Below are 21,839 nucleotides of genomic sequence, written 5' to 3' on the forward strand. Positions count from 1 at the left end.
TTTTTACTATTTTTTGTTCTAGAATTAACTCAGGGCTACCTGAATACTGGAAAATGGTCTTTCACTGAGCTAAGCCCCAGATGCACAGTCACTTTTATGTTCATTTTACCATCACTTCCTTGGGAATTTCCTGCTTTCCAGCTCTGACAATGTCACTATTATCCAGAACACGAAAGTAGACAAAGCTGTAATGTTTCGGGCTGTTGTTTTCTACATACATTATTACGTTTTCACCTAAATTAACCTAGCAGATCAGCAATTCACAAAACATTTAGTGGAATTCATTCATTTTCCTTTCCATTTATTGCCTGAGTTTCTACTCTTTTAGCAGCATTTCTTTCCTTTTGTTGTTTTATCATGCTGGGAGTGGAACCCAGGGTCTCAGGCATGCCAAGCAAGTTTTTTCCAAAGTCTTACATTCGTATTCTTCTTTCCTTTCCTTTATTTTTACAAAGGAATATAAATTTGCTCATTCATATTTAAGAAAATCAACTGTCAGGATTAGATTATATACTCAAGTAGAAAAAAATAGTTAATAAATGCTATTAAGACCTTTGTTGAGCTTAAAATACAGTTAAGATTTTGTAAGCAATTAAAAACAATCTAAAACTGATTTAAAAGAAAAACACTTTTTTTTTTTTTTTTTTTTAGTCTCTTTCCTTTTTTTTATCGGTACCGGGGATCGAACTCACGACCGCCTGCTTGCAAGGCAGGTGCTTATGCCGCTGAGCTAAATCCCCAGCCCCAGAAAAATACTCTTACTCACACAGATCTTGAAACTATTAACTATATCAGAGTTATGAAAATTCGTAACCAAAACTCTCATTTACGATTTGATGAGATTTTAAAGGGAAATTAATCATTGTAGACATAAGGAAAAACAAAAAAATTTTTTTCTTGGAACTATTAGAATACTAACCTTCTCTTGTAGAGTTGGCTGAAAGTGTTGAATTTTTCTGGACCCTTGTAAGGACTGCCAAATGTTGCAAAATTCGTCATCAGCTTTAGTGGATACCTAGCAGAGCACAAACAATTTCTTTCATTTTTTTTTTTTTCTTTTTCTTTTTTTGTCAGTACTGGGGATTGAACTCACGACCACACACTTGCAAGGCAGGTGCTTATGCCGCTGAGATAAATCTCCAGCCCGGCACAAACAATTTTTTAAGGAAATTAAACAGAAGAAAATATTCCTATAGAAAATAAAACAATTATTGATTAAAGTTACTCAGTGGTAGACAAGATAGTAAACTAACTCTCTTTTTTTTGGTCTTTTTTGAGAGAGGGTTTCACTACACAGTTTAGGCTGGCCTTGAACTTGCAGTGATCCTACTGCCTCAGCCTTCTGAACGTTGGTATTAAAAAGTGCATACCACCATATCTGGCCTAAACTTTCATTATTTAAAATCCCTCAGTTCACTCTTTTAAGAGTTCAGCATAGAAATTACAAAAGTATTCTCTATTGAAAATAAATTTGTCTTTGAATGCAAATGGTTTTTTTTTTTTTTGTCTTTTTCCTGTTTATCGGTACCGGGAATTGAACTCACGACTGCCTGCGTGCAAGGCAGGCGCTTATGCAGCTGAGCTAAATCCCCAGCCCCAATGCAAATGGTTTTATTGAAAGTTAAAGCACAAGGGGCTGGGGATTTAGCTCAGCGGCATAAGCGCCTGCCTTGCAAGCAGGCAGTTGTGAGTTCGATCCCTGGTACCGATAAAAACGAAAAAGACAAAAAAAAAAAAAAAAAAAAAAAAAAGTTAAAGCACAGCAAAAAGTATAAAAATTATATTCAGTAATTATCCTCACCAACAGACTTTTCTTCTAATATACACTATATTAATATGTCATTCAAACTAACATCTAAAGATTCTATTTTAAAAATCTTTATGCTTTAAAATTTTATTTTAGAATGAAGAAAATAAAAACTATAGAGAATTTCAAAACAAAATATATTAATAATGGTTAATATATTGTACATTATTATCTTCAAAGTAGTTGCTGGAAAGCTTTATCTTTACAGAAGTAATCTAATAAATTTAAAAATCAGCTATTACAAGAAATTGACAATACACATTAAGACTCTGGAAAAACACAATAAAATTTAACAGTGATTATGTATGCTATCTAAGAGGATACTCTGCTTGTGTTTCCTTTATCATCATCTAATTATGGGTGTTTTTCAAATAGTCGATAATAAGTATGTATTGTAAAAGTTTAAAAATGTGGTTAAACCTAAGATTTGGGGCCATGGAATTAAAAGAAGTGTCCCAAAAATCTAACTCAATTTTTATGCCCAGAAAGATGGAGAAAACCACCCATGAATTATATAATGGGAATTTTTGATATATATAATATAGTCATATTTCATTTACCTTTCAAATTTACATCATTTCTAAATGGAGGAAGGGCTACGTGTGGTAGTGCGTACCTGTAATCCCTGCACCTATGAAAGCTGAGAATCATTGTGAGTTTGCGGCCAGCCTGGGCTACAAAGTGAATTTAAGGCCAGCCTGAACTGCATAAAGAAATCCTGTCTTAAAAAAAAAAAAAAAAAAAAGAAAGAAAAGAAAGAAAAGAAGGTGAAGGGGACATAAACAGATTTTTTTGTTATTGCTTTTTGAGGCAAGGTCTTGTCATGTAGCCCAGACTGGCCTCAAACTCCACAATCCTGCTGCCTCAGTATAAAAAGAATTAAATGTGTTATACACATGTACCAACTCCCCGCCAACGAATGCCACAATTATTTACTGCAAATAGATACTAACAAAAATGAATTTAATAAAATGAATTATATAATGTATACCAGAAAGTTTGGAATGCTTGGATTATATATTTTAAATATTAATTTGAAAAGCAATATATAAAGAGAAAACATGGACAACTATCTCAAGCTTACTACTTAAATAAATGTATATACTAATTTTATAACAGAGATAGAACACTTCCTGTAGCATTTTTACTAGACTATTATCTTGAGAGTGTATACTGGGAATTTAATCCACTACCTTTACGTGCCACTGAGCTATATCCCCAGTCCCTTTAAAAATTTTTAGTTTTGAGAGTCTTGCTGAGTGATTAAATTGCTCAGGCTAGGGTCCAATTTGTGATCCTCTGCCTTAGCCTTCCAGAGTGCTGAGATTACAAGATTACCTGTACAACCATGCTAATTAGCCTGTTACCTTAAAACAAATCTGAAATTGATTTGAATCCAAACAATGAAGTTAAATTAGGTTTGTACTTAGAAAGCTTGCGATGATTTGCAATTTGTAAAGAAAATGCAGAGAGCTGGGTGAGGTAGGACAGACCTGCAATCTGAGGACTCTGGGAGATTGAGATAGGAAGATCACAAGTTGAAAAGACAGCCTGGAGTACATAGCAAGTTTGAGGACAGCATGAGTTATAAAATGAGTCGCCACGTCAAAAAAAAAAAAAAAAAAAAAAAGGTTAAGAGAGAGAAATTAAAGACTTTTGAGGATGAGGTTCCACGGTAGAACACCTGCCTAGCATGGTAGGTGTCTGGGCTGATCACTACTAACACACACACACACACACACACACACACACACACACACACACACACACACACTCTGGGTTGATCACTACTAACACACACACACACACACACTCACAATACTGAGAGACTTACTTGAGTAGGAACAAAAAGTGATTGAGGGGAATGGTTGAGGCCTCCCAGATGCCCAGGAGAAACTGATGAATTTGAGCTATATTGATTCACAGCTGGCTGTGGTTTCACAATTGCTGTCAACTTTTGATTTCCAGTTTCAGAGCGACTTCCATGAGAAAGGTTTACCAAGGCACTTGTTGGCAATCGATAACCTTTTCCAGGTGAGCATCTAAGAGCAGAAAGTTCTATCAGGGTCAAAAAGAAATTAATCTGCCAAAATATACTAATTAATTACAGAAGAGGATACTGGGGTCAGATGCTTTTAATTAAGCAGTCTAACACAAAGTGTGTGAGAGAGTTCACTTCTTCTAATACACAATGCTGTCCTCATTCTCTCATAATCTTTGTTCGTGTAACTTTGTATTAGAGCCCTTCCAAATGAACTCAAGTCTCACCAATATTAAATGAAAAACAATTGAACTCTAGTCTCTCTCTCTTTTTTTAAAATTGGTAATGGGGATTGAACTCATGACTGCCTGCTTGCAAGACAGGTACTTACATCGCTGAGCTAAATCCCCAGCCCCTGAACTCTAGTTTCTTAAGCTTGCTAAACCCCAATTAATTTATTAATTTGTTCCTTTTCATAGCCAGACTTATCACGTGTCTTCTCAATTTCCTGTCCCCATTACTACACCTGCCATTCACCAAATCTGGCTTAAGCACCCATAATCCCACTAAAAGTGGGTGATACAGCCTTACATGTCACTGAATTTAAAGGACTTTTCTATTAATTAATTATAAGTGTCCTGTGTTGCATATGCTACTTTGTTGTCTAAGCATTCTTCACTATGTTTTCCTTTTTTCTAGTTAACTATTCTTCATTTCTCCTTCCATGCACTTCTTACATTGTAATTAAACAATTAATAGTATAATCAGTTGCTTAATTTACTTCTCTAAAGTGAAAGCTCAAACAAGACAGAAAGCATGTCTGTCTTACTGATATGTCCATAGTAGAAAGCGTGACAATACTGCATATATATTATAAATTAAGTAATGTAAAATCAGAAGTCACATAAGCATATTCACAAAGTGCAATCTGGAAATACAAACCTTATTGTTAATCCTCCAGGAAATTCTTCATCAAACAATACTTCAAATAGTACATCAGCTTCTCTATTAGCTGTTAAAAAACAGAAAATAAAAATCTTATGATGACAAAACAGCAGACAGGGTTTTGGAGGACTCAGAAGCATTTATTTTATTTCTCAAATTCACATAAAACATCTAGATATGACGAATGACATAATAACACAATGAACATGGAATCTAAGAAACAGAGTACTGGGCCTTGGGACACTGTCCTCCAATTCCTGTACATTTCTTCACATCCTTTCTGTCCATGAATATATCTGTAAGTACATGGAACTGTTTTTCAAGTTTTGAAACATTATAACCATGATATGTACAATTTTTCTGCAACTTGAATTTTTTCAACATTATATTTTATTTTTTAGCAATTTTCTGAATGTATGCATATGGATATACCTTAATTTGTCCATTCTCCTGCTGATGGACATTTAGTTTGTTTTTAACCTTTACAATTATAAACAGTGCTACCAGTGAAAATCATGTAAATGTATCCTTTACATAACTGAATCCTTCCCTAGTTTAGAAACAAAATGAAACTGAAATTGTTGGGTGTTAAGGTTTTTGTTTTTGTTTTGTTTAGAGAGGGCCTATTTAACTGGCCTTAAACTCATAATGTAGCCCAGGCTGGTCTCAAATTTGCAGCAATGCTCCTGCCTCAGCCTCTAGACTTCTGGGATTACATCACTACATATGGCAAAACTTTTTTTGGTACTAGGAATTGAACTCAGGACCTTGTGCTTGCCAGGTAGGTACTGCTGAGTGATATCCCCGGACTCTGGCAAAACTTTTTTAAAAAACGGGTTTCTTTTTTGTTTTTGAGACATGGTCTCATTAAGTAGTTCAGACTAGCCTTGAACTCACTATGTAGCCTAGGCTGGCCTGAACTCTCAGTAATCCTCCTGCCTCAGTCTCCTGAGTGCTGGGATTATAGGTGTGTACTACCACACCTGGCTAAAAAACAGACTTACTGAAGTGACATGATAAATTGTACATATTTCAAGTATACAGTTTAATGAGTTTTACTGTATGTATTTAAGCACGAAGCCAGCATAATTGTTTCCACCAGTTTCCTGTGTCCTGTAACCATATTGATCCCCAGAACATCACTACAAATTTGCTGTCATCATACACCAATTCATATTTCTAAAAATTTAGGAGTATATGTTATTTCTTTTTGTCTGGCTTCTTTCAGTATATAATTACTTTGTTGTATGGGTAATTTTTTCTTTTTGTTGCGAAATATTTCATTGCATGAGTAGCAACAATTTGTTTATCCATTCACCTGTTGATAGTAATTTGGGTTGTTTCTATGTTTTGGATCGTATATATAAAGCTGCTATGAAGATTCATGAACCAGGTTTTAAGGGGCTTTAAATCCTAGTATCTCTTGGGTAAGTATTGACGAATGGAATGGTTGGGTCCTATGTTTAGCCTGCTTGCCTGCCAGCCAATCTAATCTAATCTAATCTAATCTAATCTAATCTAAAGACAAGGTCTTTCTGTGGAGTTCATGCTGGCCTTGAACTCACTAGGTAGCCCTTTCTGGCCTCACAATCTCCATGATCCACCTGCCTCAGCCTCCTGAGTGTTGGACAGGTACTATCACACCTGTCAGCTTTTTAACAACCTACCCAAACTACTTTCCAAAGCGGTTGTATCATTTTTATATTTTCGCTGGCAGTAGAGGAAAAGTCCTAGTTGTGCTATGGAACTGCTGACACTTGGGTTAGTCAGTCTAGTTGCTGTGTGTTAATATCTTCTTGTGGTTTTAACACGTATTTCATAATGACTGATTTGTTTTGTTTTTTGAGACAGGTCTTGCTATATAGTTCAGGGTGGCCTTGAACTCACTGGATAGCAGAAGCTGGTTTCAAACGTGCAGCAATTCTCCTGCTTCAGCCTTCTAAGTACTGGGATTACAGGCATATGCTGCCATACTCTGTATATTTCCTAATGATTAATGATGCTGAACATGTTTTCATGTATCCTCTGTGGAAAATTTCTGTTCAGCTATTCTACTTATTTAAAAATTTAAGTTGCTTATTACTAGGTCACAACAATTCTTCATATATTTTATTTTATTTTTATTTTTTTGAGATAGGGTCTCATTATACAGTTCAGGTTAGCCTCAAACTCCCAGCAGTTCTCCTGCCTCAGCCTCCCAAGTGCTGCAATTACACCATGCCCAATTCTTTATATATTTTAAATACAAGTGTTTTATTGACTTATGGTTTGCTAGCACTTTCTTTGTATGTGGCTTGTCTTTTGACTTCTGTGACAAGGTCTTCTGAAGAGAGGAAAAATTATCTTGACGCAATCTAAAGGTCAACATTTTTTTTTTTATAGTTAGTACTTTTTAAGACTTGATGAAAGGGGCTGGGGATTTAGCTCAGCGGCATAAGTGCCTGCCTTGCAAGCAGGCAGTCGTGAGTTCGATCCCTGGTACTGATGAAAAGGAAAAAGACAAAAAAAAAAAAAAAAAAAAAAAGGACGATGAAAATGTCTCTCAGTTTCATGAAAACATATGCTTATCTTCCAAGATTTTATATAATGTTAGTGTACTATATAAAAACTACCAAAATCTCTATGCCCCCTTCTCAACTTTCCTCTCTTTTAAGTACTACCAAGATGATTACACCAGTCAGAGAAAGAGAATTTTCTCTGCAAAGTACAACCTAATAAGAAAGGAGGAGAGGGAAAAAACTAATATATAAAAGAATTTAGTTTTTCCTTATTTAAGTTGTTTTCTGCTTAGATATATAAAACACACAATTTTGTATTTTCCTTTACAATAGAAAGGCAGCTGAGGACATGTCAAGGGTTGAGATATTACCCCCTTTAATTCCTATGATGGTGCCCCGAAGGCCAATGGGGACTGAAAAATTCTCTCTCACGTTCACAACACGGTCAAAGAGACGAAATTCTGCATCTCGATCAGGAATGACTCCATGTTGTTGTTCTAAAGGCTGAAAAGAAGGAAGTTGTTAATTATGACTAAAAGTCTTACTAATACATTAAAAATATTTTTGTTCTTTTTAATAACAGCTTTGTTCTTTTCATACCTTCAAAGTAAAAATAACAACTTTGAATTGTTGGACAGAAACTTACTCGGTATAGCAAGTGGGGTTTCACTGTCACCCGTACTTTCTTATTGTTTTTTCTTTGCTGAGAAAAAATAAAAGTTTAAAATATAAAATTATGAAATCATTACATTACTCACTATTTCAACGTGTCTGATTTACATAAGGCAAATGAAACAATTAATTTAAAAACTAACGTTCTGCAACTGCAGTGAGAAATAAACATTTTAAAAATATTATAACCTAAATTCTTATTTAAAAACTTTTAAAGACACAAAAACACAAAATGAAGCCCAGTGTGGTACTGCATACCTCTGGGAGGCTGAGGCAGGAGGACTGAAAGTCTGGGCAATGCCTAGGCAATATAGTAACCTAGTATGACCCTACCTCAATTTTTTTTAAAATTTTTTTTTAAAGCTAGGAATGAGGCTCAGTGCAAAGGCCTGTTTCATCCCATATGGGGTGGAGTGAGGCAAAGTTATAAGTAGATAGCCAGATGTAAATTTGTGGTATATCTATGGATAACTCTACCTGATCCAAGAAACATCATTACTAAGCACAACATTAAGTCCTCTCCATTCATTTATTACCCTTCCCAAAAGTAAACTTATTTCTAACACAAAAGATCAGATTTGCTTGTTTTAAATTTTATATAAATGTTATCCTGTTCAAATGTTTTTCTCTAATACAAACTGCAAGTTGGATGTGAAGGCATACAGCTATAACCCAGCACTCAGGAGGCTGAGGCAGGAGGATAACTGAGCTCAAAGCCAGACTCAGCTACATAGTCAGTTGAAGGCCAGCCTGCACTACATAGTGAGACCTTGCTTCAAAAAGCAAAACAAACATTAAGGTAAAACCTTGGATTGTGAGTAATTGTTTGGGCAGTGTTCCACAAGATGAGAAAAAATTTTGAAAAATTTTAACTTGATAAACAAGTGGTATCTTGCAATACAAGTAGTATGTGACATTGTCACAAAATCACAACTGAGCCAATGGATTTTCTCTCGCTTTTGCTGGGTTATGGGTGGTTCTCTCCCAACAGCAAGAGGCTCTGGAGGAGGTCCTGTCTGCAGAGGAAGAGGAGAGAAAAGCAGAGGAGGAATCCTTCACTTCAGATGGTTAGGGAGATGTGTAAATGGGGGAAACAGTGCAAAATTTTGTAGAAAAGCACCACCTGAATAAGGCTGTAGCAGTGTGAGTGATGAATCTGTTTAAGGACAAAATTGAGGATTCTGTGGAAAGGACCAAAAGCAAACGTTAATAGATAAGTTCCTTGCTAAAGTTGCATGAAAAGAAAAAGACTACATTGAGCCAATGGATAGAAGTGTCCTGTTAGTGATGGTGAAAGTCGTTCGATGTGATAACTCTTCCCTCTTTTTTCTAGTCTCCTTCACATGTGCCATGAAGGTTTCAAGGGTAAGTGCAGGCTAAATTATTTTTCTTTATATTTGGTAACTTTTTTTTTTTTTATCGGTACCGGGGATCAAACTCACGACCGCCTGCTTGCAAGGCAGGCACCTATGCCGCTGAGCTAAATCCCCAGCCCCTATATTTGGTATTTTATTACTTTGTGTCATTTTTATATGAATATTTTTGAGTTGTGGGATGAATTATCTGAGATGCATTATTTCATATAGGGAAATTTGCTTTGATATGTAGTATAAGTTCTTTGGATTACAAATATGTTTTTAGGATAAATTATGCTCACAACCTATGTGTTTGCATGTTTCTTTTAAATTTATATTGTTTTAATATTTTCATAGTAATCTGGAAAATTACCCGAGTTTGGGAACCACTAAAAAGAAAAAAAAAAGATATGAAAGTAGAAGGGTGACTGTTGGAGAAGAGGAAGGGGATCAGTGGAAGGAGGAAGGGAAGAGGAATAAAAGGCAGCTATGATCAGAGTATGGCATGTGCATGCACGCATATGCCACAATCAAACTCGTTATCTGTATAACTAGTATGCACTAATAAAGTTATTAAGATTATTGTTAAAAAGAAACGGTGGTGCTGGGGATTGAATCGAGGGGCCTGCACATGTTAGGCAAGTGCTCTACCACTGTCCTCCATCTCTAGTCAGTCTTTTCAACATATTTTTATTTCCAGGCAAGCCTTATCCCTTTGATCCTCCTGCCTCAGTGTCCTGAGTAACTGTGATTTCTGTGCCAGGCTACTACTGATACTTTTAGTGATGACCCTACATAATAAATAAAAATATAAATTATAACTCTAAAAGTAAAAAGTACATTCCCTTGAAACATAAACAGGTGTTGTTTTTGAGAGAGTCTTGCTACATAGTGCAGACTGGCTTTGAACTCACTTATGTAGCCCAGGATGGCCTTAAACTCATCTCATGTCAATCCTCCTGCCTCAGCTTCTGAGATTACAGGCGTGCACCACCATGCCTGGCATATAAGCAGGTTTTAAAGAAAATTCATATTTATATGAATTTATTTATTTTTTAAAAATTCTACTCAAAAACAGTATAATTTTGTATATACACCTTCTGTTTGTAAAGCAAACAATTGGAGATCTTAAAGTTACAAATGTGTATCCAGAACATGGGTTAAAAAATTGGAGATCTTAAAGTTAAAAATGTTTGGTAATTAAATGATTTATTTCAAAAACAGTGCTCCCAAACAGATTTTACTCTTTATTGAAAGACAATTAAAAAGAAATATACATTTCCTATCCTTAGGTGAGTAACTTTAGAAAACCTAAGCTCTGGTTTGAGGGTATAGCTCCATGGTAGAGAACTTGCCTAGCATGAGTGAGGTTCTGGGTTTGATCCTTGGTATTGGAAAAAAATTATAATAATGATTAAACTCCTGACTCTCAGCCTTTTTCTAAAGAAAAAGAGAGGCAACCCAGTTGGGATGCCATCTGTCTTTCTCTGATGGAAGCTTTCTTTCTTTTAATAAATATATCCTGTTCTTAAAAAAAAAAAGAAAAAAAGTCATCCAGTGATGATTTTTTTAAAGTTGTAATGACAGCTCTTGGTGATAACAGAATTCAATAATAATAGCAACAGTAATAGTAATAATACTAAGAAGAATAAGCATTATCAGGTATTAAAAATAAATAGGCATTATATTATTATTATTAGGCATTTTTTTCTTCTGTAATGCTGGGCATTATGACTAGTTCTTCATGCATGCTAGGCAAGCTCTTTACCACTGAGGTACACCCAGCCTAATCAATCCAAATTCCTCTGATGCAAATGGAGGATTTCAATAGATAAGACTACTACAGATGTTTACTGCTTTAAAAAATATATAAAAAACAGGAAATTTCAAAACTTAATACCTGAATGAGTTAATGAATGACAAAAAGGAAGAAGGACAATTTAGAAGTAATTTTATAAAGTAAATTAAATGCCAGCACAGTGGCGCACTCCTGTAATCCCAGCACTTTGGGAGGCTGAGGCAGGAGGATCACTGTAAATTCAAGACCAACCTGGGTTACAAGTGAGCCCAAGGCCAGCCTGAACTGCATAGTAGACTTTGTCTCAAACAAACAAACAAAACAAAACAAAAGTAAACAAAATTCATATTGTTTTGAGTTGGGGCTTTGCTATGTTGCCAAGGTAGGCTCAAAACCTTTGAGCTCAAGAGATCCTCTTGCTCCAGCCTTCCAAGTGACAAATTTATGTCACTGCACTTTAAAAAATCTGTTTTTTTTGTTCTGTTTTGTTCTTTGGTCTTTTTTTGTCTTTTTGTGATAGGGTTTCACTACACATTTCAGGCTGGCCTTGAACTCACAGTGATCTTCTTGCCTCAGCTGAGATTATAGGCTTGTGGATCACACTGGGCTAACCTGTATTTTATTCTTTATAGAATACAGTTAAAACCAGAAGGATCAGAGGATTAACCTTGTTTCTCAGTCACAAGCTATCATAACTCAAATTACAAAACACTAATTCTTACAATTGGAAACACTATGAAGAAATAAAATTTAAATGTTATGCCCTCAGTACACTGAAGTGTATTTACATCTATTAGGCTAAACAAATTTTTGATATTATCATAGTTGGTTGACACATATGAATTATTTGTAATATAATATATAGTAAATTTAATTTCAAATTTCATCAATAATCTTGGCTACTGAAAGTTAGTACCTTGCACTTATCAACTTCTTCCTCAATTTTCTCAACAATAGCTGCATCCAGAATTTGTAAATCACAAGATGAACGAGACAAAGTACTAACAGGATGTCCTTTTAGCCAAGTAATAATTTCTTGAACTTTCTCAGCACTATAGCAAAAACAATAATTAAAATTATGATTAAATTTTTTGAATTTATATAAAATAAAAACTTTCTGAGAACTGTTACAAATTTATAATTATTAATCACTAAACTTAATTGGATATTACAAATTTATAAGAAATACAGACATGTTAACTCTCAATAATAAAAACCTATAAAAATTAGTTTTAAAAATTTTAAGATACAAATACAATAGACCTAGGGAGAGCCTATAAAAAAAAAGACAAAGAAACAAAATAAAAATTTCAGTGCTCTCTTAAAGCATAAATAACAGAAAACAAAACAAATGAAAAATTCTTGATAAAGTAGCTATACCTTTCAATGGAACTAAGTTGAACTATCAGACAATAAATGATACTGATCTTTCTTACCCATTCTCGTTTTCTCCAGGCCAAATATCATCTTCATAGAACACATCCTCTTGACTATTTTTGGCTATATAACTAAATAGTTCTGGAGCTCTAGACAAACAAACAATCAAACACATTGTTTTAAAAATAAGTGAGTGATAATCACATAAATTTCCTATGTAATAATTTCACATCTTAACAGGAAATGTAATGTATGACAAAGGAATTCTTTTTATTTTAAATTTTATTTATTTATTTTTTGGTACTGGGGATTGAATTTTTGATGGTGTGCTTGCAAGGCAGGCACATATGCCGCTGAGCTAAATCCCCAGTCTGATTATAGTACTGTTAAGGGATTTACTAATAAAGATTGAAAGATTTGAAAGCCAGAGTATTGTTGTACTCTTACTGGGCTGAGAAACAAAATGGTTCAGTTAATAAACATAAAAAATTGTGATTCTGATTCTTTGATTGTAACAGGTGATAAATGGACAAAATAGTATTTACAAGTTCATTTTCTAATTTTTGCAACAAAACTGAAACAGTTTTGTTATATTCCAGAATATAACAACAGAATATATGAATCAACAAATTTTTAGAAATTGGAAACTGAATGGATGAGTGTTAACTGATTTGTCAGGCAAAAATACGCTGAATCCTAAATCACCAGTAAGGAAAATCAATGAGAAAGAAATTTAATTATAAGAAAAGTCAAAATACTACCTGTTTCCTGTTTTATTAACTGTACTATTAGGTAAGCTGCTTCTTATTCTCAGTTCAATGTCTCTCACTTTATCAACTGTTGTTTTGTATGCACAATTAACTTCAAATTGCAAAAGTGAAAAAAACAAAAAACAAATCACATACATAAGGAGCAAGACCATAAACTACAGGAATCTGCAAAAGCCCAGGCACTATAGGCTCTAGGTATATTTGAAGGGTATACATGGGATTGAGATTCATAGGATTTTTGTTGAACATTTAAATAACAAGCAGTTAGTCATGTGGTTACTTTCCTACATCCTAGCATAAGACTTGTTATTTACATTTAAGAAATCAAAAAGGAGATACTCTAGCGTTTGGTATACCAGACATTGGAATTTGGGGTCAGGTGCAAGAAGAGGACAGGTGTCATGCTGAAAACAGAATTAATGAGTGTCAACTATACAACATGTCATTAGGAAGCATAATGCCTCTAGGAAGCCGACTTGGAAACATGCCAGAAGTCTAGCATGGAGTATATGTGGGGTCAATACCAGGGAAAAAAGGGAAGGAAACAGAATTGGGCAAAGGGAGAAGTTGAAATATAATTCATTCTCAGTGAATCCCTTGGCCAGCCCAATAAAGATCTCAAATTAGAATGGTCCTTCAGACTTGTTTTGAACTGAGACAGACAGATTGTTGTTGGGCCTTTGCACTTTCCTAGATGAAGCACTGGATCTGAGGAGGCTGTGGAAAGGGGATGTAACTTTAGGTCAACTCATACTAGTTCTCTTCATTTGGGCAGTTCATGAAGAGAGCTGGCAACTGAGAGCTGTCAGAAGCCTTTACTGCTGTAAGGAGAGTAGGTGCTCAAGGCCTAAAGAAAGATCTGACTGGTTTGTTATATTATCTGCTAGGCAGCAGGACTCCCTTTCCCTTATTAATTTCCAGAATTCTAGCAGTCATTTTTGTCCCCCATTTCTATTGTGCAAGAAAGCTGGAAGTTGGGAAAACTAATCAAAGGAAAAAGATACACATAGGGTAGTGACATTAGGAGGTCTTCCTTAGAAGTAACAAAGTCTCATGGAATAAGACCCTCTTATGTGCACAGTATTTCCAATTGGCTTTTTAGTGCTTCATTCTTATATATAATCAGATATTTTAAAAAATCATCAATCAGATAAGTTAAAAAATATCTTTAACATAAAAGGGAACACCAAATCAAATGGGGAGAGGTGTTGGAGAAAACGAAAAACACAAAGAACTTAAATAAAAACCCAAAAACTAAATTGGGTGTGGTGGTGCCTGACTATAATCCTAGCAGTAGATGAGGATGAATAAGTAAGACTGAAAGTTCAGGCACACTTTGAGCAAATTAGAGAGATTCTGTTTCAAAAAATGGACTAGAAGTACAGCTTGGCATGAAAGCCCTGGATTCAATCTTCAAGAATGGGGGGAAAAATTACTATCTGTAGAGAATAAAAATAAGACATTCTCTTCACCATGGGATGATGCTACAAAAAGGAAAAGAATCTGGGGTTACAGTTCAGTTACAGTCTTTGTCTTCAATGTGCAAGGTCCAAGGTAAGTTCTATAAAACAAACATTCCAAAGGAATACCCAGAAAGGAAAGACTTTTAGAAATTAAAAATAATTAAATAAAAACTAAAAAGAAGACAATGTGAAGATACACAGGGAAGATGAGGACTAAAGCATTGCATCCACAAGCCAAGGAACATATAAGGCTACAAAAAGCTAGAAGAGAGGCACTCGTTCAGTGCCCTGTTGGCATGCTGATACCGGTCACCAGAGCTGGGACACTAAGGTGTATGCTGTTTAAGCCACCCAGTTTGTATAGTTTGCTGTGGGACTTCTAGGAAACTAATACAAGGATCTTCAACCAAAGGGTTAGAAACCAGTGGAACAACGGAAAGAATATTAAGCTATAAATCAGAAATGTACATATTTCCTGTAACTTTTTGTCACCAAGTAACTCAGTTAACATTAAAGAAAATATTATTTCGCTTATTAAAGCAATGTTAATACAAATGTGCTACTGCCCAGGTTGCTAATGAAACTATCTCCTTGTAAAACTGGTATAAGCAAACCAAAATAAGTAGTACATTCTGTAAGTTTTTGGATGACTAGTGGGACCTTGCTAGGCACTTACCTCTCTAAGTATTCTGCAAGAAGTTGTTCTGCTGCAGATGAGTACATCCACTCACTTCCAACTTTCTTAGTATATCCAGGTACCTCCTCATTTTTTTTGTTGAATTTGAGATTTAAACCCACATTTGCTTTATGGTCTCCGTGAGGGCTGAATTTGAACCACACAGACAAATTTTAAAGTCTGTTCAAGCAATAAAACATTTTGGTTTCATAACTTAGAAAGTTCAGTTTTGATTATTCTTTTTAAAAATGGTTTTCTGAGACAAAGTTTTTATGTATCCCACCCTGGCTGTAAACCGAGGCTCCTCCTGCTTCAGCTTCCCGAGTGCTGGGATTCTAGGAATATGCCACCACGTGTGGCTCAATTTTGATTATTCTTGTATATTTCAGTTACTATAGTTATTTCCAACTAGCAGTAACTAGAAAACTAGAAGAAAGGTTTCAAACTTAGAGTCAACAAAGCATGTAAATTAATCAAGTAATCACAAAAGAAAATGAGTAACAAAATGCAAGGAAGTGTATTACTGAGCTTCACATATACCCTCTAAATTAATCAGGTAATCACAAAAGAAAATGAGTAACAAAATGCAAGGAAGTGTATTACTGAACTTCACACATACCCTCTGATACCTTTTTTCAAGGTTCAACTTGTTAGCTGCTAAAAATAAAAACTGTCTTTTCAATCATCTAAAACACATGGCATTCAGATAAAAGATTACCGTCAAAGGCATTTATGTACAATTTTAAAAGAAAATTCACAGCAATTAATATGGAAAATAAATACTGAAATATTAAGCATTTAATCTTTATCATTTTATTTTTTTGCCATTTAAGTAAATTTCTCTAACAAAAACTTACTTTCTCCTAGATCCTCTTCCAATAAAAATACTTCCTGTAAACCTTGAAACAAGGTATCCACTTACTCCAAGGCGACTGGCCAACACATATCCTGGGTTGTACTTTATAGAATATTTCTTTAAATATAAAAACAAAAAGGTCAATTATGGAAACACAATTTACTTTACGTATTTCTTTACCTTTAAAATTGGAGATAATCAAGACATCACCATTGTATTGTGTAATATAAAGATTCTCACTTAATTTCACTTCCCCTCTTTTTAAAAAATATCTGAAGGCAGAATTTTTCTATGTCTCTTTTACAAGGATGAATGAAAGGGAGAGGAAATATTACAGTTTGTGAAACTCTCTCAAGAAATAAGCTATAGCACTTGGGAGACTGAGTCAGGAAGATCTCAGTGAGTTTGAGGCCAACCTGGGCTACACATGCAAATTCAAGGCCAGCCTGAACTGTGTAGTAAAACCCTCCTTCAAACAAACACACAAACCAAAAAAAAAAAAAAAAAAAAAAAAAAAAAAGAAAAGAAAGAAAGAAAAGAAAAAAGTTGCAATCTTAAGTACTAAATGACAAGCTCTACAGGACAATTTCCCCCCCAATTATGGCAGAACTGAACCCATAGCCTCACATATGCTAAGCAAGTACTCTACCACTGAGCTTACAACCCCAAGTATTTAAAACCTTTTTTTTTTTTTTTTTTGTCTTTTTCCTTTTCATCGGTACCAGGGATCGAACTCACGACTGCCTGCTTGCAAGGCAGGCGCTTATGCTGCTGAGCTAAATCCCCAGCCCCTTAAAACCTTTTTTATTGTGAGATAGGGTCTCCCGAAGCTGCTCAGGCTAGCCTTAAACTTGTGATCATCCTTCCTTAACCTCCCAAGTAGCTGGGATTACAGGGGTATGCCAAGCTCTATTTTTTTTTTTTTTTTAATTTATTTTCACATTCTGAGAAGTGTTTAGCAAAGGACCTGGGACACAATGAGGTCTTAATAATTACACTGGATTAAAACATAAATATATGAGCAAAATAATTGCCACTGGGGGAAATTATAGATGTTCTTATATGGATATTATTAATACTGCTTCTTCCTAATAGTATCATTACATGAAAGTGTGAAAAATAAGTGTGCATAGGGCAACTCATTTAGGTAGCTAGCTAAATAATTTCCTACTCTTAAAAAGAAGAAGTATGCATAGATGCATGATTAATATATACTATGACGTTAAACTGACTTTGTATACTTAGGGACGAAAGTATAACATCAAAAGAAAAAAGAAAAAAACAGCCAGGCATTTAGTTTAGTGGTATAGGCACCTGCCTGAGAAGCGCAAGGTGATGAGTTTGATCCCTGCTACCAAAGCAAAACACAAAATACAAGTTGCAGATGATGATTTTTTTTTTTCCTGTCTTTTTGAGACGGGGTCTCTTGCTATGCAGTTCAGGCTGGCCTTGAGATCATTTTGTAGCCCAGGCTGGCTTTGAATTTGCAACAATCCTCTTGCCTCACCCTCTGGAGTGCTGGGATTACAGGAGTGATAATTTTTTTTAAAAATTTTTTAAACTTTTTATCGGTACCAGGGATCGAACTCACGACTGCCTGCTTGCAAGGCAGGTGCTTATGCTGCTGAGCTAAATCCCCTGCCCCCCAACTGATAATTTTTAACCAGGAAGTAAACGACCTACAAAACCAGTACCAGCTGAGATTAACTTTCATGTATTCTTTATATAATGTACATGGAAAAGCACATAATAAAGGTTTATTCATGAATTAATTATGTTAATAGTTTATATTATTATTTTATGTTCATTTGTGATATGAATATAAGGAAACTTCATTATCAAAATCCCACAAATATCAAGAGATTGGTAAGGAATTAAAACAGCCACCATTATTTTACTGATGAATTTCCTAAATGGACAATTGTTTTTGGTGGCCAGAAATACAAAGTTAATATTAAAATGTGTAAATAAGTCAATAAAGAACAACTCTTTTTCATAAAGAACACAGTAAGATTTGGCAATAATATAAGGCAAACAAGTATGTTTTTCAGAATAGATCAGAAGAATTAAGAATTAAGGTAGTATTTCTCATTCACAAGTAGTAAATTCTTTCCTTCTTTCCTTTTTCCTTTCCCTCCTCCTTACCTTCCTCCCTCCTTCTCTGCCTCCCTCTCCCCCTCCTTTTCTTTATTTTTGGTAGTGAGGATTGAACCGAAGGTCCAGAATAAGACAGATAAGGGCTCTATCACTGAGTTATACCACCAGCCTAATGCCATTGTTCTAATAATCATTTGGAAACGTCTAAACACACATTCACAGTCACAGTAATTGGGATGGGCTACTTGCACTTATTGCCCAAGGGCCACTAATACCAATGTGCTCCCATACACAAAAGAATCTATATATAGAATAACAGATGCTCTAGACACCAATACTACTATGTTTAGCTATGTGATAATTTCAAATTAAATAATCACAAATAACCTGCAATATATAAAATATACAGTTGGGAATACTGGGGTAGAGAAAAAGTGGCCTGAGTGAAAGTTGAAAGGTTTTTTTTTTTGTTCTGGGGATCAAACTCATGACCTCATGCTTACCAAGCAAGCACTTGAGTTGCTGAGCTAAGTCCCCAGCCAAAAGAAAGGTATTTTAACTAGTTCCTCCATCCTGTATTGATTCCCTGAACAAAATTCCAGCTTCTTTATCTAATAGGCTTCTCTGGTGTTTTCTTTTTCTTTCTTTTTTTTGAGACAGGGTCTGGCTGTGCTGTACAAGCTTCTTGAATTTAAGTAGCCCAGGCTAGTGATCCTCCTGCCTCAGTCTCCTGAGTACTGGGTTATAGGCCTATGTCACCACACCCGGCTTCTGCTGGTTTTTTAACTATGCTGTCTAGCTTCTTTTTGCAATAGGGACCTTAAAGTCTTCCACACATAAACGTTTCCTCGGGGGTGTGCTGGTGCTTAATGTCTTAAACTTATCCCATTTTAACAGGGGAAAAGGAGACCACCAATGAACATCTTTAGAGAAAAAGTCCTAAAAAGGACACTTAAGTACAGTTTCTTAGGATTCTGTAGGGTTGACAGTATCCATTTTAGCAGGATAAACAACCTTAGCAGAAAGGATTTTTTTTTTTTTTTTTTGGTACTGGGGATAGAACTCATGACTTCACGCTTGCAAAGAAGGCGCTTATGCCACTGAGCTAAATCCCCGGCCCATTTGCAATTTTTAATTAAAAATGCAGGCTATGAACTATAAGGTCTAAAAAACTGAAATCTATTCCTAGAGGGCATTTTAATCAATGTACCTCTTATAAGTTTGATCATAATCATCCAAAATAAAACTTATGGATTAATAATGGGCCCATTTTTAATATTTTAATGGATAAAAAAAATTAAGTGATTTTTCCACTAAAAACTTCACATGAATTTGTGGTGTATGTGTGTGTGGTGCTGGATATCAAGCCCAGAGACCTGTACATGCTAAGGTGGAGTAATAAGAATTTTTAAGCACTGCCCCACCCCAGTACTGAGGACCAAACGCAGAATTGTTCCACCATTGAATCACAGTCCAGCCCTATTTTGAGATAAGGTATCATTACATTACTCAGGCTGGCTTTGAACTTGCAATCCTATGGCCTCAGCTGGGACTACGGGAGGCATGAGCCACTATGTGAGGCTCCACACCTATTCTTAAAATATTTTAAATAAATTTAAAGGAGGTGGTAAAATATCCTTTTAATATTTTAAAAGTTTGTTGCTTTCAAATGAAATTATATGAGGTCTGTACTCACATGCTGGTTCTGTATCAAAGCCTCAAGATTGGGTTCACATGGAATGCTGAAAACCACACGAATTCTTCCTTCTGTGATCACATCACCTGAAACCTGAACCTGCGAGTTAAAAAAAAAAATTCAGTTGTGCTTTAGCCTCATCCGTTCAATTTTATTTATTCATTTGAATGGGTATTACTTCTAAAATACAGTCTGACACATGTGTAAACATCATATTGATCGCATTAGTGTGAAAAGCTACAAGAAGCAACATATGTACATACGTATGTACATGTACATAAAAACAGTTAAGACAGTTATACTACAGACTTCTCTAGATTCACTGAATGGTAAGATTTGTGCTGCTATTGTTTGGAGAACTGAATGCAGCTGTCTTGTGGTCTGGGGGAATGATGTGGAGATGACAATGTGCAAAGTATGTACCATTGTTGCACCATGTGTCTTGAAATTTAGTTTTAGTTTTGCTTTGATTTTTCTCCTTGAAAGGAAATGGATTTGGGGGGGGAAAAAAAGATAGAAAGAAAAAAAAACACAGTCTGACAATAAAATTGGATAGTGGGAATTCTCCTGGAATTCATAAATGGATTTGACAATATTGTAAATTTGAGTCATTTTATCTTGGCTTTATTATTTTTTAATTAAATTATTTTATTTTTATATTCTGGCTTTAATAGCTATTAATAATCCTTACTTAATGATTTGCAAGAAATTTCAAAGTACCAAAAGGTTGCAAAAATAAAAGCATTACTGAGAACAGTGGAAAATATTTACCTAGGTTCATCTGTTGGTAACATTTGGGGGGGGGTGGTTTCTGGAACTTTAATTCAGGATCTCAAGCTTGCCAAGCAGGCACTTATGCCACTGAGCTGTATCTCAGGGCCCTGTTGTTAACATTTTAAAGAAAACTGTATGTACTGAGTATATGTTGAGATACATATAATTTTTACACTGACATAATACTTTTATCACAGGGGCTAGGGATTTAGCTCAGTGGCATAAGCACCTGCCTTGCAAGCAGGCAGTCGTGAGTTCGATCCCTGGTACCGATAAAAAGAAAAAAAAAAATTTTAAAAAAGTCCTTTTATCATAGTTACTTGCTATATTCCAATTTTGTCACTAATCTCATAATCTTTTTTTTTTTTTTTTTTTTTTTTTTAAGTTTTTTGAGACAGTGTCTCACTATGCAGTTCAGGCTGCCCTTGAGCTTACTTTGTAACCCAGGCTGGTCTTGAATTTGCAACAATCTTGTCTCAGTCTGAGTGTTGTGATAATAGGCATGTACCACCATGCCTAGCGTAATGTCTTAAATAAAATTCTTTTCTTCCTCTCCTACATGATCTAGGATAAGATTAGATATGGCATTTAGTTACCTTGTTAGCATGCTTTAATGTAGAATATATATCCAGAGCCTTTTTAAAAATATTATTGCCATTTTTTTTTTGGTGCCAGGGATCTAACTCTCAAACTCGTGTTTGTCATGTAGGCACTTACGGCGCTGAACCCCCAGCCCCATTATTGCCTTTTTTTTGGTCTTTTTCCTTTTTATCGGTACCGGGGATCAAACATGACTGCCTGCTTGCAAGGCAGGTGCTTATGCCGCTGAGCTAAATCCCCAGCCCCCATTAGTGTCATTTTGAAGAACACATCTTTTCTCTTCAATCTGATGTTCTCAATCCATCCATTTGGTAGCTTTTCCTACACACCTAGGAATTACTAGGAATTATACCACTGTGCTCTACCATTGATCTCTCCAGCCCTTTTATATTTTCTGAGACACATTATCCAGGTTGGTCTTGAGGTTGTGATGCTCCTGCTTCAACCTTCCAATTACCTGGGATTATAAACTCA

The 21,839-nt window shown here is 35.2% G+C and overlaps 1 protein-coding gene across 3 annotated transcripts in view; it reads right to left on the reverse strand.

The window, feature by feature from the left end:
• The window catches only part of Xrn1 (5'-3' exoribonuclease 1), a 138,523-nt gene that overhangs the window by 41,955 nt on the left and 74,729 nt on the right, over window positions 1-21,839 (reverse strand). For 2 of the 3 annotated variants that reach the window (XM_063249121.1, XM_063249120.1), the window contains exons 23-32: window positions 19,992-20,090; window positions 16,200-16,315; window positions 15,343-15,489; window positions 12,493-12,582; window positions 11,973-12,108; window positions 7,878-7,934; window positions 7,603-7,735; window positions 4,731-4,800; window positions 3,642-3,849; window positions 920-1,015 (exon numbers count right to left, since the gene is read on the reverse strand). In XM_063249121.1, the coding sequence (XP_063105191.1) occupies window positions 920-1,015; window positions 3,642-3,849; window positions 4,731-4,800; window positions 7,603-7,735; window positions 7,878-7,934; window positions 11,973-12,108; window positions 12,493-12,582; window positions 15,343-15,489; window positions 16,200-16,315; window positions 19,992-20,090 (1,152 nt within the window). Of the gene's footprint in view, window positions 1-919; window positions 1,016-3,641; window positions 3,850-4,730; window positions 4,801-7,602; window positions 7,736-7,877; window positions 7,935-11,972; window positions 12,109-12,492; window positions 12,583-15,342; window positions 15,490-16,199; window positions 16,316-19,991; window positions 20,091-21,839 lie in introns of those variants that run through there. The other variant, XR_010047594.1, reaches the window with a different exon arrangement.

Source organism: Cavia porcellus, unplaced genomic scaffold (genome assembly GCF_034190915.1).
Source record: "Cavia porcellus strain 051 isolate PalLab524CR breed Dunkin Hartley unplaced genomic scaffold, mCavPor4.1 scaffold_5, whole genome shotgun sequence".
Classification (NCBI taxonomy): domain Eukaryota; kingdom Metazoa; phylum Chordata; class Mammalia; order Rodentia; family Caviidae; genus Cavia; species Cavia porcellus.